The sequence below is a fragment of the Artemia sp. Qi Xiang Cuo genome, chromosome 11 (genome assembly GCF_049724085.1).
Source record: "Artemia sp. Qi Xiang Cuo chromosome 11, ASM4972408v1, whole genome shotgun sequence".
NCBI lineage: Eukaryota > Metazoa > Arthropoda > Branchiopoda > Anostraca > Artemiidae > Artemia > Artemia sp. Qi Xiang Cuo.
The window spans coordinates 69167578-69183496 of NC_142804.1; the positions used below are offsets into that span (position 1 = coordinate 69167578).

The 15919-nt window shown below is 34.7% G+C and overlaps 1 protein-coding gene across 7 annotated transcripts in view; it reads left to right on the forward strand.

The window, feature by feature from the left end:
* LOC148947283 (uncharacterized) overlaps positions 1-15375 on the forward strand; it is a 39915-nt gene extending 24540 nt beyond the window's left edge. For 5 of the 7 annotated variants that reach the window (XM_089096987.1, XM_089096988.1, XM_089096992.1 and 2 more), the window contains exon 2: positions 11873-15375. In XM_089096987.1, coding sequence (XP_088953113.1) covers positions 11949-14801 — 2853 coding nt within the window. In that variant the 5' untranslated portion in view covers positions 11873-11948 and the 3' untranslated portion in view covers positions 14802-15375. Of the gene's footprint in view, positions 1-3896; positions 4124-4348; positions 4425-11872 lie in introns of those variants that run through there. The other 2 variants (XM_089096991.1, XM_089096990.1) reach the window with 2 other exon arrangements.
* The last annotated feature ends 544 nt before the right edge of the window (positions 15376-15919 follow it).

Consider the following 15919-nt stretch of genomic DNA (forward strand, 5'->3'; position numbering starts at 1 on the left):
TTTTATTCCTGAGTTTTAAAATAATTTTAATTGTATACTGAAAGTTACTGGTATCACAGCTCCTGTAATACTACAAAGTTATAGATTAGTTTGTTGTTGTGAGGCTACGTATTTACTTTTGACTCCTAAATCAATGTTCTTGTTTTTATGCTTGGCTTTAGTAATTAAAAAAGCTTGTAATTCCAATTTATTTAGGAAAATAAACATAGGGAAATGTTTTTGATTAAAATTTAATTTAGAAACAACACTGCCATGATCTTTTGTATTTATACGGAATAATGTATGTTCATTTAAGTTTTAATGTCACTTTTTAGTTTCTATTAGCTGTAAGCCTTGCAAGATGTATGATAAAAGAAACTAGTCAAACAGGTTCTATCAACAGAGAATTGGATTGCAAATAGTGGTTTCTAACTGCGTTTACTTTATTTAAACTTTAGTTTTTGAGGGGTTAGGGGTAAAAAAGGTACCTAGGTTAGGTTATGCATTTAATATATGCTATGCCTTATCCCTCGCCCCCCTAATATGCAAATCTATAACCAAATTTTGTTTCTAAACTATTATATTTTTATCCTATTTTGTTTTATTTCAGGAGCATTAACCAAACTTCACTTCTTGATGGTTTACAGCTAATAGAACAGTACCGTATAATTTTACCAAACTTTTTTTTATTTATAAAAATAAACTATCTTAAACATTTTGGGAAACATAAGACACAAGTTATCAATATTAATAAACTAAACTGAATACTTACCATCACAATCAGACTGTCTTCTCTCTCCAATCTCTCTGAATCAGAATGTCTTCTCTCTCTGACCTGAATGCCTCCAAGGCAAAATCGCTGCTTCATTGTTTAAAGGTCTTAACACTAAATCTACTTCTGTATTATACATTTGTAGGTAGTTGAAGGAGATGATTTTTTTTGTCAAATTGATCTCAAATCATAACATTCAACTACCTACAAATGTAGAGACAAATTAGGTCTTGGGAGGAGGTTTAGTTGCTGTCCAATATTTATGGTCTCTTAAAAAGAACACTAGAACATAAAAAAATAACAAATAGAAATGCATTTGTGATAAGTCTTCTGGCTAAAACATACAATTCCACATTTGTGTAAATAGGAGATCCTAACCCCCCGCCATAACATTATCTGATATGCTGATTCTAAAGGTCTGATTTACATTTAGATTTATTGACTTTTGAGGGGGTGTTTCTCCCTTTTTCGAAATTCAGGCTCCCTGTTTTCAAAATCTCTTAATCCATCAAAATCCCTTTTTCTTCTGAGGCTTGGAGCATTTGGTGAATAGATATTAAACGCAATGAAATTTATATATTTGTAATCTGCATAAAAGCCCAAATGTTATCAAAATTTCATTTTTGAGTTTTGGTTACAATTTAGCTGAGTCACTCCTTAAATACAGCTTAACCCTATGAATCATTTGACAAAACTTATTGGGCTAACCTCCTATTTTTTAAATTATCCTGTAGCAATAATCCTGTTGCTTACTTGGTTATTCAGTGTAAGCAGCAAATGTATAGCAAATCCAGGGAAGAATTTTTTTTAATGCTTTTTGGGTCTCATTACAAAAATGACATTCATTGCAAAAACATAAGTTGTTCCCACAAAAGGATTTTCGTTATTAATTAAAAAAAATGAATTCAGAAAGGAATATATTTTCACCATTAGTACTGTCAAGTAGTATCTTAAGAAATTTTCTACCTACAGAAACTCACAAAAAATGTATTTAAAAGTAGCAATTGTAAAAGTTACAAGATAATTTTTGTACATAAATTTCTCCATGTTCATTTTACAGACAAGAAAGCTCAATTTATTTCAAAGTAAAAATATATTTCCTTAATTTTATAACTATATTTTTATGCTCCAAATTCAATTAGCATTCCCCTTTTTCTGCTATAATTCAAATATTTGAATTGAACTTATACTGAACATATTACTTTCAATGGTCCTGTAGTCAAATTTTACATTATATTCAAGAAACTTCAAACTACCAATTTTACTAGCACTATCTGATTTTAAAGCTTTAAAATCAGATAGATAAAATTAATTTCGTGTCATGTTTATGTTCTTTATGGTATTTATTCTAAATTCTGATGGGTTCTACCAACATAGTATTTGCTGCTGTCACATTTTGTTTCATAAACCCCCTTTGGAGAGTAACAATGGTAGGAATGGAAAAATTTTGATAACAATTTTGGGATAACCATTTTGTTCAGCATAGATGAAAGGTCTAGTAACTATGTCTTTGAGGATAACATGACCTTCACTGCCCCTGGCAAATGTCTGTAAGTCATGAAATTTGCCATTCAGGAAAATGGACTTTCTAGGAAATTTTACACTGGGCAAATTTACCAGAATTCCAATAGGAAATTCTTTTTATTTATTTTACTTTCTCTTTACCAACTCGTTTTTACCCATGGAGATATTAAGGGGGATTGTCAGTGGAAATTTTTCCCTGGCTGGAAATGTCTAGACTAGAGGATCTATTTGTAGGGGGGATTTTCCATGTGAAAATTCTCCATGGGGGAGTTTTCTTTGGATAAATTTCCCAGGGCAAATTTTCTGCAGACGTAAGTTTTTACCAGAAGTAGGGGTAATTTGTGGGAAAAATTTTCCATGGAGATGAAGTTTCCCAAATGATTTGAAAAGCAATTAGAAGTTTACATCTTTTTCAAATTTAAGTGTACTTAGAAAAATGTTCAGCTGGATTAATAGAAAATAAGTAAGGAATTGTCTGAGGGCAATTTTCCTGGTGGGGTATTTTACTTGGTAAGAATTTTCCATGGGGTAGATTTTTCATGGAGGGGGAGCCAAGATATATATATATATATATATATATATATATATATATATATATATATATATATATATATATTGTTCAATTCATAGTTGATTTATGTTTGAGTTTTTGATCTTCCATACTTTGTTTCTGATTAGATTACAACCTATTATTGTCGTTGGTACCCTGTTGGTGTGTTATTTTTTCATCCATGTTCTGTAATTACTCTGTACTCTCGATTCAATTAAAACAATTATAGATGAAAATTGAGTGTTAAAAATTAATTTTAATGTTATATCTTTTTGATTAGACGTTTTTTTCAGAATACATGCTTTTATACCCTTTCTATTGGGGATATTAGGGAAGTTTGAAAGTAAAACAATTGTCAATCTTTAGTTAAGGACTTTTGATAAGCATGATTAGAATTGAACGCTTTATATGTTTTCCGGCCTTTTCACTCAAGAACGTGCACCCAAAAGAACCATTTTCGGTTTCTAATAGCATTTAATTGTTGTTTTAACAAGACAAACTTAAGAAAGAAACATGTGAGTGTTTTGTTTCAAATGTACGCCTAAGGAACTCCATGGTGCTTCAAGCCCCCATTACAGCAGGAGAGAAAAGGAGACACTTCAGTAATAAAACTATAATATTGAAAAAATAAACAAATGACCAGAATAAAAATTACCATTTCTTGGACATATTGCTACTTTTGAAGAATATCCTACTTTTTCATTGCATATAATATCAAGTATATTTCTCTATACTTCGACAGAATGAAGCATAAATAATATCTCACTTGGTAGTTTTTTTTTTTTTAAAAACGCCTTTAAAACGTTTGTTACTATGGGTTGAGAAGTGTTCTTTACATTGGAGTTGCTGCTGCAATCATAATTTATTGAATCTGCATATGGAGATGATTGTGTGTTTGTTATCATTTATGAGAACCTTATCCTGCAGTTTACTATTTTTAACAATGATATTCGATACTGTTGAGACTACATTGGCTCTATGTCCAAGATATTCGGTTATCTATCAATACATTTGAAGTGTTTGACTAAACTTTCAAATTGCTCAAAGCCATATTTTTTTTTTTTTTTTTATCCATGTTTAGTTTCTGAAAGGTCCTAAAAGAACACGTTATTTCCAGGAAAAAATATTGAACCAATTTTCACAAGTATGGCCACCAATTGAAAAAATTACAGCCATCAGACTCCGTTTATTTTTTTCATCACTGCTGGATACACACTAAAGAATGCTTTTGACGATGAATTGCGGCTGGATTTCTGAAAATGTCTCCTCAACGGTTATCAAAGAAACAGCATAATACAGTTAGAAACATGGTGGTTGTTTTTTAGTGTGAAGTAATAAGCTTAAAATTAGGAAGCCTACAAATTGGTCTTCTAGCATCCATGACAGTTACAATGGAATGCAATTCTTTAATTTGGTTAAGTTGAAACTTACACAGCCATATTCAATTTGAAAATTGGAAAACATTTAGAATTCTAAAAGTCAAGCTATACCCAGAGTAACCGAAATTAGAGATGGACTTCAGAAAAAAATGTTTGGCTAGGAAAATTGCCATTTGGAGCTGATTCAGGAATGATAACTATTTAACTGTAACTGTTTTAGGTACTAGTAAGATATGCCCACTATCAAATATTTTACCAATATGTTTCTCTGACGCTCAATCCTAATGAAATATACCAAAGTAAGATAAAAAATATAAATTTTTAGTAAACATTTTTGGCTATATCTTTGCATATCAGGGGTGGGGGGTGGGGCGTGGGAGGGATATAGAATAGCGGGTCTGCATGCCAAGTGTATTTGGTACAATTACTATGCATGTTATATAGTAAGAATGGCTTTCTAACTTCACACTGTCCAACTAATTCACCCTCATTCCATCCCCTTAATGTGCAAATATATAGCCCAAATTATATATTTTCCATCTATTCTGTCACATCTCTTTGTCTTTCTCATGTTAAGCTGAAAGAAACAAACAAACACAATTTCTATGGTGTGTCAATGAATGAACAACTTGAGCGGTATTGGGTTATTCATACAAGCAACCTATTCTATTACAAAAATAAGATTAAGGTAAATTTGACTAGGATCTCCCCACAAATCCCACGGAGTCAAAATTGTAACATTAGTACCCTCTTGAATTGAAACCTACTACAGGTGATTCACAGTCTCCCACCTTGACCAAAAAGGAAGATGACCTTGGTATGGATAGAGCTGGCGTGTCTCTTTTTTTTTTCGTTAACATGGATGATTGAATGAAAAAGCGATCGTAATATGTCGGAAGAGGTTTATTTGAATGAAAATCACAATTTGTAGTGCCTTTGGTAAAGTAACATGAGAAATCATTCCATTGCAAAGTAATGTCCCTTGCTATTTTGTGCTGATAAATATAAATTTTTGCCCAAAGTGGCTCTGAATGCTGAGAAATACATACCTCAATATCGCTAATCAGTTCTGCAGTCTAAATTATCAGCTGGAGGATTCAAGCTCCCCATCATAAAAACAAGAAAAATTGTTTTTTGTTGGTTAATATGCCTGTATTTTTATATTTCTTTTTGTCTGTCAGGGTTAAAGGTAGACCCCGGCGCCTTGCCGGCGGATCGACCAAACGCCGCCGATGAGAAGCCCGGTTGACCGCCACCGAAGTGTCGCGACGCCGCCGGTGCGCCACAGGCACGCAGCAACCGGCAGAGGCGACGGCGTTCGTTCGACTTTAAATTATTTTGCGGCAATCCTTTATTGCGTCAACCGCAAAGTCGGGACGTGTGTTTTCCTTCTCGTGTGGTTTAGTATTTCGTTCTTCCTGATTAGAAATCAAGCAGGGCTTGCACTATCCCCGAATCTTCGGGTATTTCCCCGAAAATCTATGCGTCACCCCGAAAAAAAAAATTGGTTCCCCGAATCCCAGAAAATCACGCAATCACGGTGCCATCCCTAGCGATTTATCACTAGTGATTTTCCCTGCCAAATATTACTTTGCATACCATAATTCTTCATTACTCTCTTGTTCGTTAATTTTCGTCTCTTTTGTTACTTTGCATAAAAACCAGACAGATGCAATATGCAATTGGAAATATTGCAATATTCACAGTTCTCCATATGTTGACAAAAAAAAAGTTTTGTCTTTTCTTCTTTTTTTTTTGCTGTTTTTAGATAAAATTTTCTTAATGTTTAATACACAATTGTTGGACGCCTTATAGAAAATACAATCTACTTTCTTAAACTTTTTTACCCCCCCCCCCACCCAAAAAAACAAAAAAAAAAAAAAACTTCTATTGAGATAAAATTTAGCTATAGACTAAGCTATGTACAAGGTCAGGGAATTAAAGTTGAAACTGAAGTTACCCCAAAAATATGATTCATAAATAAATTCTAAATTATTGCCTATAGGGGGGGGATAGGGGGCTATCATTTTTAAATAATAATAGCTCTTTTTTTAATTGAAAGCAGGGATGCCAAAAAGATAATTATTTTCTTCATTTAAAGTGGAGGCAGAAAAAAAAAATTCTATCAAATTCCCTGGGAAACCATTGAAGTATTCTGATAGATCCAGGCCCCCCCCCCATTGGGACTTGTTCATTGTCTTGGGTATTTTGTGATTTCTCATAGGCTACTGGCCTAATTTGGCTTTTGTGCGTGCTCCCTTTTAATTAGATTCCTTGGATCTAATTGAATGCCATGGCGAATCTATGACTCAGTTTTCCAATAATTTGAGGTATATCTGAATAATTTCAATGTTTTTGTTTTTGTCTTAGTACCCATTTACTCATACCCTCAATTTTTTTTTCCAAGGAACACTAAGGTTTTTAACGTTATTTTTTGTGTTTGTTTGAACCATATCCTGACCTAGTTAATTATTGAGTAAATTATTTTTCAAATGACAGCTGAGACAGTATCCTATCAAGGTGGTATCCAGAGGGGGGGGGGTTAGGGAGGTATTACATTTAAATGATAATATATCGAAACTGGTAACTCAGCCTCTTTAACTCTTTAGAAAACGTAGTTTTTTTCAAATAATTTCTGCACGTTTTTGTACAGTTTATTACTTATTATTGCTTGACTAACTGTTAGCTGATCGTGTCAGGAGTTGAAGTTGGGGGCTGCCGCCCCCAAACCCCCCGCTCTTGAACATTCTTGTGTTAAGGCTTTTAATTCCTGAATACTCAAATCACGTCGTACAGGGTGCCTCCTAATCCCTGTACGTTTTAAGGTTCGAACTTGTGACTCAGCCTCTTTAACAGCCCCCCCAACTGTGCCTCCTAATCCCTGTACGTTTTAAGGGTTGACCTTGTAACTCAGCCTCTTTAACTCTAGAAAACGTAGTTTTTTTCAAATAATACACATAAACAGGTTAGACATGCTTTGTTATGAAAATTGACGCGCAGATATTTTCATAACAAAGCATGTCTAACCTGTTTATCTGTATTATTTGAAAAAAACTAAGGTTTTTCGTAAATTTAAATTCGGGGGATAATTTATTCGGTCTGAAAATATCAAAAGGCCCTAACAAGTCGAATTCTTCTTCGAATGAGTCCTCATTCAACCGGATCAGGGGCCAACTGGGACCTTTAGGAGTGGCTAAGAAAAAAAAAAAGAAATGCTGAATTTTAAGTGGCTATATTTGGTTTTTTGAAAACAGGGAAGGAGTGATCGGATTGAGCTGAAATTTCGAGGATAAGCTCCCGGGTCCTAGGAAAGCTTGAATTTTAAATTTCAGCCGAATTGGACAACGTTAAAGGGGGCTGTGGTGGGAGGGTCCAAACTTCCGGCCCAGTTTACCCCATGAAGATAAAGTCGGAGGAGGATTAAATTTTGCAAGTTTCTTAGTTTGAGCTTGGGCTACAAAATGCGATTACCGCCGTCTCTCTGCGACCTCTAGGACCTGAAATCGCTTAACATTGGGGTGGGTCGCCTCTTTATAGAGGCACAAGTGTGCCTCCTTGATAATACCTTGATTTTCTTTTTATTGAAATCAGGGATGCCAAAAAGTTGAAAAGTTGACAAAAATTAACAGGAATTTCGTGAGTTATACTTGATATAGCCCTTGTATGGTTTCATCGTCTAAACGGAAAGGGACATATGCCTCCCAACCGTTTTTTTCTTACTGATGAAACGGGTTTACATTGAAAACATTCATTCATAAGTACCAGGCAGATTCACACTAAAACGAATTAGTGTGACGAAAGCGATATCGACATCCCCACCTAATGTGGCGCTCGAGTGACAATGGCGCCCTTGGTCCAGTGCCCATGTTACATTAGAAGGTCAGGTCATAATAAAAGCTTTCAATTGGGGAGGTTCAAGGAGTCTTCGACAGTCTTATGACCTCAGGGTACTAGATGTTGCAACGTTCTTACGTATCTACAGTGGTTTAAAAATTCGATCACCCCACCAATGATTACCAAAAATACGCACAAATATTTTTGTGCATATTTTTGTGCAGCCTAGTAAACAACATAGCATTCGCACGGGATTCTGACTAATGGACAATTCTTCTGGGCTCCGCGGGCGTCTTCGGGCTGAAAAACCTCTTCCTTGCTAATTTATCTATTATGGGCTGCCTCCCTGTAGTAATATAATATTTGTAGGCATGAATATATAATGAGTCGGAGGTAATATGCCTGAGACTGTCTGTGCAGGATTTAGACTCTTGTTGATAGAAGAGCATCGCCAAGTGCTGAAAACCATGTTGTGACCAAGATGGGCCCAGAATTGTACAAAGCCTCCATTCATAAAGGTCCTAGGGACTTCTTGCTGTTCGGTTCTAAGCCGGCTTAAGCACTTCGGTGTAGACTTGAGAAAATGTATTGTTCCCGTCCTTCACTGGTATCTGGGATCATTACTTTTCCTGAGGCGAAAATAATTTCAATGATTTAAAGAACATGAAAATTGGAACTTGGAATGTTACAACATTAAAAAATGACTATCGTATCGACATTTTGACTGACGAATTCAGACGATTCGAACTGGATTTATTAGGAGTTTCAGAAACTCATATCCGAGGGGTAGGAAGCATGAAATTAGATGATATAGAATATGTTTACTCAAGCAGGAAGGATGGTGTACATAGACAGGGAGTAGGGCTCATGATGAATAAGTAAGCTGCCAAGTCTTGTTTAGGCTGGGAAGGTATTAATAATAGAATACTAATTGCTAATTTTATGACTAAAAAGTTCAGGGTATCAGTTATAGTAGTATATAAACCCTTGTAGAACCAACTGACAGAGATAGTATGGATTCAGATGAATTTTACTTACAGTTACAGGAGCAAATAGACAGGGTCGCAGGTAGAAATATGATGTTATTACTGGGAGATTTTAATGCCCAGGTTGGTAAAAATAGGGATAGATGGTATTCTAGCCTAGGTAAATTTGGTGCAGGAAAAGAAAACAGTAATGGATACAGACTTTTGCAATTTTGTAAGTATAACAATCTAGATATAACCAATACAGTGTTTGGTCATAAAATGGCTCATAAGCTAACACGGTATTCACGTGATGGTAAGACAGCAAACCTTATTGATTATGTTATAGTAAACCGAAGACTGGCAGGATCAATACAAGATACTAGGGCATATAGAAGTACCATTATTGCTTTTACAAGTAAAGATCACCATCTAGTAGTGTCAAGGGTTAATTTAAAGCTGAAATATTGGAAGTCTAACTACCTCCCGGGAAGTTATGATGTTGGTAGACTCCAGGATGAGAATTTGAGGGAAACTTTGAATAGATTGGGGTGGAGTGGGAGCGTGCGCAGCTGTGCTGGCCTCAGACGGCTTGGTGCCGCGGTGAGTTTTTAGTAGTAGTAGTAGTAGTAGAAGAAACGAGTTTACTTTGAAAACATTCATTCATAAGTACCTGGCAGATTCACACTAAAACGAATTGGTGTGCCGAAAGTGATATCGACATCCCCACCTAATGTGGCGCTCGAGTGACAATGGCGCCCTTGGTCCAATGCCCAGGTTACATTAAAAGGTCAGGTCATAATAAAAGCTTTCAATTTGGGAGGTTCAAGGAGTCTTCGACAGTCTTATGACGTCACGGTACTAGATGTTGCAACGTTCTTACGTATCTACAGGGATTTAAAAATTCGATCACCCCACAAATGATTACCAAAAATATGCACAAATGTAATATTTGGAATATTACAACACTTTTTTCAAAGCTTTGAAGAAAAGCAAAAAACGGTAAATTACGCTTGAAAGCTATTTTAAAAAGAAACTCTTTGGAGATTTCCATGGATATGACCATAGCAGAAGCTTTAAGCCTGGGTGGGGTTCAAAGAGTAGTCTTTGAGTATTTTGACTACATGTGACTTATTGTTGTGACTTTCTTAAATTTGGTAATTTTTGTGAGCATTTGGAAATCAAAGCTTAAACTCTATGATGATACTAAGTGTCATAACATTTTGCTTGGATTAAAAGTGACGAACTAGGAAGAAAATCTCAACATCTTCCTGAAGCTACTTCAGTCTGCATATTATTTCATTTAATTACATTTAAAACGGATGAGCTTTTCATTTTTTACCTAAGAAAATAGCTGGCACTTCATTTTTCTTCATACCGAATAAACCATTAAGTGTTTTTTTGTTTCATTGTAATTGAAGTGTTCTCATGTGAAGTGTTCACCATGTATTTTTCAATTTGATAAATTTACTCCTTTTAGATGTAGTTTATAATTTGATTGATATTAGGTATTTATGAGTTTATAACTTGGAGTGAATCCCCAAAAGAAAAAATGAATAATATCCAAAAGCAGCCAAAAGCAATAAAAAAGCAGCAGTTCAGCCTTAGCCTATATGACATATATTCTATAAAGAAGCCATAAAAAAAACTTTAAAATGCATTATTTTTTTTTTTTTGTTAATTGTTATTAAAACCAGTTTTTAAAATAAGGAACGTATCTTTTTAATTCGAAACAACAAAAAAAAACAATCAATATCGATGTCGCCTATTTCATCTGTTTTAGGTGTGACAAAACATATTTTGGCAATAGCCGTTATGAAAAAATTAAGCTTCTATTTTCAAATTTAAATCCAAAGTTTCTACCCAAATAACTGACGAATTTTGTGCTATGGTATTTGAAGTTTTGTATGCAGTAATGCTCGATGAAAAAAAACTACTAATTTTGATAATTATTTACGTTAAGAATACATAGCTAATAGATACTGCAACTACTCGTATTATGCAAGGGTTCTGAAACGCCTCAGCCATTTCGTTTCTACCAGATTTCTACTTCTCTCGATGAATAACGAAGAAGACCAGTTTCCAGTCAGCGACTTGTGAATTTTTGAACTCATGAATAGGCTCGAATCTGTTGTAAATTTAAGCTGTGATTTGAGAAAGACTGATGAAAACATTAATGGTGTGCCACCGACATCTTACCGGCGGCGTGGCAGCGGCGCGCTGTTTTTGCCCCGCCGCCGCCGGTCTTCCTTCATCGGCGCTGCACTGGGGTCTAGTTAAAGGATACCAAAACGTAACAGAGAGATATTCAATGGCTGGTTCAAAAGCTTATGTGACGATCAAGGTCCCACATACGAATTTGTTCTTCTCAGCTCCATTATAAACTGCCAATTGGCACCTAAAATTCCTTTTTTTGGTGCTTTTTCTAGGATGGAATGGCTGAGAATTTATTTTCATTTTCATGAAAAATAATTGAACTTTTTAAGTTGACATTTTCAAGGAACCTGCTGACAACATAAGCTTCAGACTCTTTGCGAAAAAAAGGAAATATTTTTGAAAAAATAAAAAGGCTTTAAATAAAGTAAGAAGCTATATTAAAAGCTAATAAAAGAGGAAATAGTCATATAATACTCCAAACCTAAAATGACAGACATAACTATCAGTGAATAAATGAAACACGAAACCAGCATGCATTAAACAAACAATCAGTTGAAACACAAAGATAGCAGCGGTTATTATAGACGAATAAATAAATCGTAAAACGAACAATAATGATACAGTAAAACTTTAAACAAAGAGAAATTACCATAAAAAGTTTTAGGGCCATGCCAACTAAATGCTGTATGATAATTATTATCATCTTTTTCAGGGATAGTCAAGAAAATTCGTCTAGTTAAGAGGATTCAACTCAAGCACAGCAGTTATAACCACCATTACCTCAAAAAATGGCGACAAGGAATATAGTATTTATGCTAGATAAATGGGATGCAAAGTATAGGCCAAAATTTATGCAGGATGATCAATATGCACCTAAGATCAAACATCTTTGGCTATCACAATTTCCAAAACAATTGCATAAAGGATGGTCAGAACCTGATACAGATAAAGGATACCTATTACTTTGTAATGCTTTGACCAACAAGCATATAGATATTGCTAAGTTACTTTTAAATCATGGCTGCAGAGTTAACAGTGAAAATGGAATTCCATCAGATACGCCACTTCATCATGCAGTTTTTAGAGGTGATAAGGAAGTTGTTAAGATACTTTTGGACAAAGGTGCTACAGTTGATGCAGAAAATGAGCTTGGATTAACTCCACTTTACTGCTCGATAAGAAATAGTGATGAGAATGTCGAAATTACTAAATTGCTTTTAAAGCATGGATGCAATGTTAATGCAAGAACAAATGATGGTATAAGTCCACTTCATTTAGCAGCTTGTAGGGGATGCTCACAAACTGTTGATTTTCTTTTGAAGCATGGGGCTGATGTTAATGTAAGAGAAAATAAGGGCGAAAGTCCACTTCATTTAGCAGCTTATAGAGGATGCTCACAAACTGTTGATTATCTTTTGAAGCATGGGGCTGATGTTAATGTAAGAGAAAATGAGGGCGAAAGTCCACTTCATTTAGCAGCTTATAGAGGATGCTCACAAACAGTTGATTATCTTTTGAAGCATGGGGCTGATGTCAATGTGAGAAGAAATGACGGTGCAAGTCCACTTCATTTAGCAGCTTCTACAGGATGCTCACAAACAGTTGAGTATCTTCTCGAACATGGTGCTTTTGTTAATTGTGTATATACTTCAACATGGGTAAAGGGATATACGCCGTTGCACTGTGCTACTAGAAAGGGCAATGCAGAAGTTGTCAAGCTACTTTTAGACCAAGACGCTAATGTTGATATTAGAGGAGAAGACAGCCAGACCCCTCTTAATATTGCTGTTTTGAACAACAGACAAACTGTTCACCAACTTTTATTACAGTATGGAGCTAAAGTTGACAATCAGGATGCAAATAACACTGATTTGTTGCACGCTGCTGTTGAAAAAGGATTTTTCAAGAGTGTTGAAGATCTTTTAAACTGTGGTGCTGATGTTAATTCATTACTTATTCGCAGAGGAGATAAAAGACTTCTTTTGAGAGCAGAAAAAGGTTCTACGCCCTTGCATACTGCAGTTAGAAACAAACAGGAAGAAGTAGCTAATTTATTGATAAGTAATAAAGCTGATGTAAATGCCCAAGATGAAAATGGGAAAACTCCAATATTTTATGCTGTTGAAAAGGCAGACTTTAGCCTTACCAAGGTGCTTTTGGCTAATAAAGCTAATGTCAAAAACAGTCACGAGGTCTTGCTCAATGCTGTTGTAAAAGGATACGTACAAATCGTTGAAGTTCTTCTGAGATATAATGCTGATGTTGATGCCTGTGATAAGGATGGAAATTCAGCATTACATTTAGCTGTTGAACAAAGATACATACAAATTGTTGAAGTTCTTCTGAGATATCATGCTAATGTTGATGCTCGTAATTGGCATGGGGACACGGCATTACATTTTACAGTTTTTTATGATTGGGGCTCTAAGGACTGGCATAGATTATTTGAAAATCAAACTAATGATACATGTAGTTCAGCAGCAATAGCTAAACTGCTTCTAAGTAAAGGGGCTAATGTTGACGTTGAGAATGAAAGCGGTTTAACAACTCTTTACCTTGCTATCAAGTCTGTTCAGACGGGTTTTGATGGTGAAAGCCATTCAAAAGATTGCATGTGTTGTTATTGCAAAGTTTCTCATTCCTGCTATAAAGTTGTTGAGACTCTTTTGGAATATAATGCAAATGTTAACTCAGGAGCATGGAGGAAAAATCCTCTCGTGCCCCTGCTTTATTCTGCATCCAAATTAAGTGCAGAAATTTGCACAATGATTTTGAATAAAGGAGCCCATGTAAATGTTAAGGACATGTGTGGACAATATGCACTCCATGTTGCTGCTCGAGAAGGTCGCTGGAAGATTGTGAAACTATTATTAGAATATGGTGCCGAAATTAACTCGAGAGATCTCAGTGGCAGAACAGCACTTCATCATGGTTGTCTTAACGGGCGTTTTAAAGCTGTTAAAACCCTTCTGGAATATGGGTCTGACATAAATCTTACGAATAAAAATGATTGTACTGCTCTTGATGACAATGCTGCTGGGATAAGTTCATTTGATAGAAATCATTACCCATCAACAACATTAGAGTACTATGACTCTGACGTTTTTGATTTCTACAGGGTTTTTGGGAAAGCAACTGCGAAACATATGGTTTGCCACATAGTTAAAATGAAAGCGGCCAATTTATATGTAAGTGAAAAAAATTTACTATCAATAAACTCAATAAGGGACAGAATTGATTTTGATCATCATGCTGAAAGGGATTTTCGGGATGATTGTATGAGAGAACTAGCAAGAATGCAAAGGGAGAAAATTGCTAATTCCAGTGTCTCATTTTATGACATTTTGGTAAAAGGATCAAGCTCGCTAGCAATATACATGAGGAATGAAAATATAGTGGCTGTTCTAAAAACAACAAATTATGAAACACAATTTCCAATATATGTTAGCATAATAAAAAGTCATTTTAGAAAGGGTATGGAAAGGAACAGGCTACTTGAATCAACTAGTAAAAATTTCAATTCTTTCTTTAACAACTTTACCGAGCTACCATATGAATGTGTTGAAAAAATATTGAGCTTTTTAAGCAACGAAGACTTGAAAAAATTGAGAGATGCTTTGGAGTGTCATTGTATGAATTAAGGACAAATGACAGAATTGAGAAGTTCTGGCACAAAGTTATTGATTTAGTCATTGAACGAATATTTTAAGAGTTTAGTGGTATTTTTTGGAAGCGTATGCATGTCAAGTTAAGGGAATAAGAGTATACTTAATGTATACAAAGAGGGGGAATGTTAAACAAAACTTTGATAGTAGTTTTGGGGCTGAAAATAGAAAATCATTCATTAAAAGAGAGAAAAAATGTACGGTAACTATTAAAGCAGCATATTCTGCTAAGTGTTGCTGATATATTTCATTAAAATCCCCAAATTATTTTTTTTTTTCTAACCTCATAATGCAAATTATAGGGAATTAAATTTTTTGGAAATGTCAAAATTGTCAAAAAGTTTGATTATTTTTTGTTTCTAAAACTAATTTGATTGAGGAATAAGGGGATGAAACCCAGCTTTTGAGAAAGATGGATAAAATATAATACGTTGTATACAAAACAATAACTTGTTAATATTTTCCGTGAATTGAAAAGGAGACATAGGTATAAACATATATTAATTTAAAACTGATGAAAGTTTTTATAAAAATTTTGCTATACCCAGGATGTTTTTTTTTTGGGGGGGGGGGGCTACTCAAAGATTTTTTCGGGGGGATTCACAAAACAACCTTATAAAAAGCATAAAAAATTTGTTTGTATGCGTTTTTGATACGTTTTTACGAGTCAGACAAAAAAAAAAACCGAATTACCAACAATAACCAATTGGAACATACCATCAACTGACAGCAGGCTTTTAAACTGAATGTTACAAATCTTATTGTTTGATAATTTACCCAAAGTTACCATATTATTATTACAGTCCATAAGAAATACAGTGGACTTTCTTATGCTGTAGCACACGAAAGATTTGAGATAAGATGACAAAAAATTTAGAAGAGGTATGCTGAACTGTGCTTGTGGCTCCTCCATATTTTAAGTGCTTGATCCATTAAGCTTGGAATATTTTTATTTAAATGCAACATTATAAGTTGCTAATTTGTATAGTATATTTATTTGTCAGAATAAAAGTGTTTTGTCGCATCAATTCTTCTCGTTTCAGCGTTCAACATGGCCGATTCCTCCTGTTTAGTAAACTTGTTTACTAAACTTG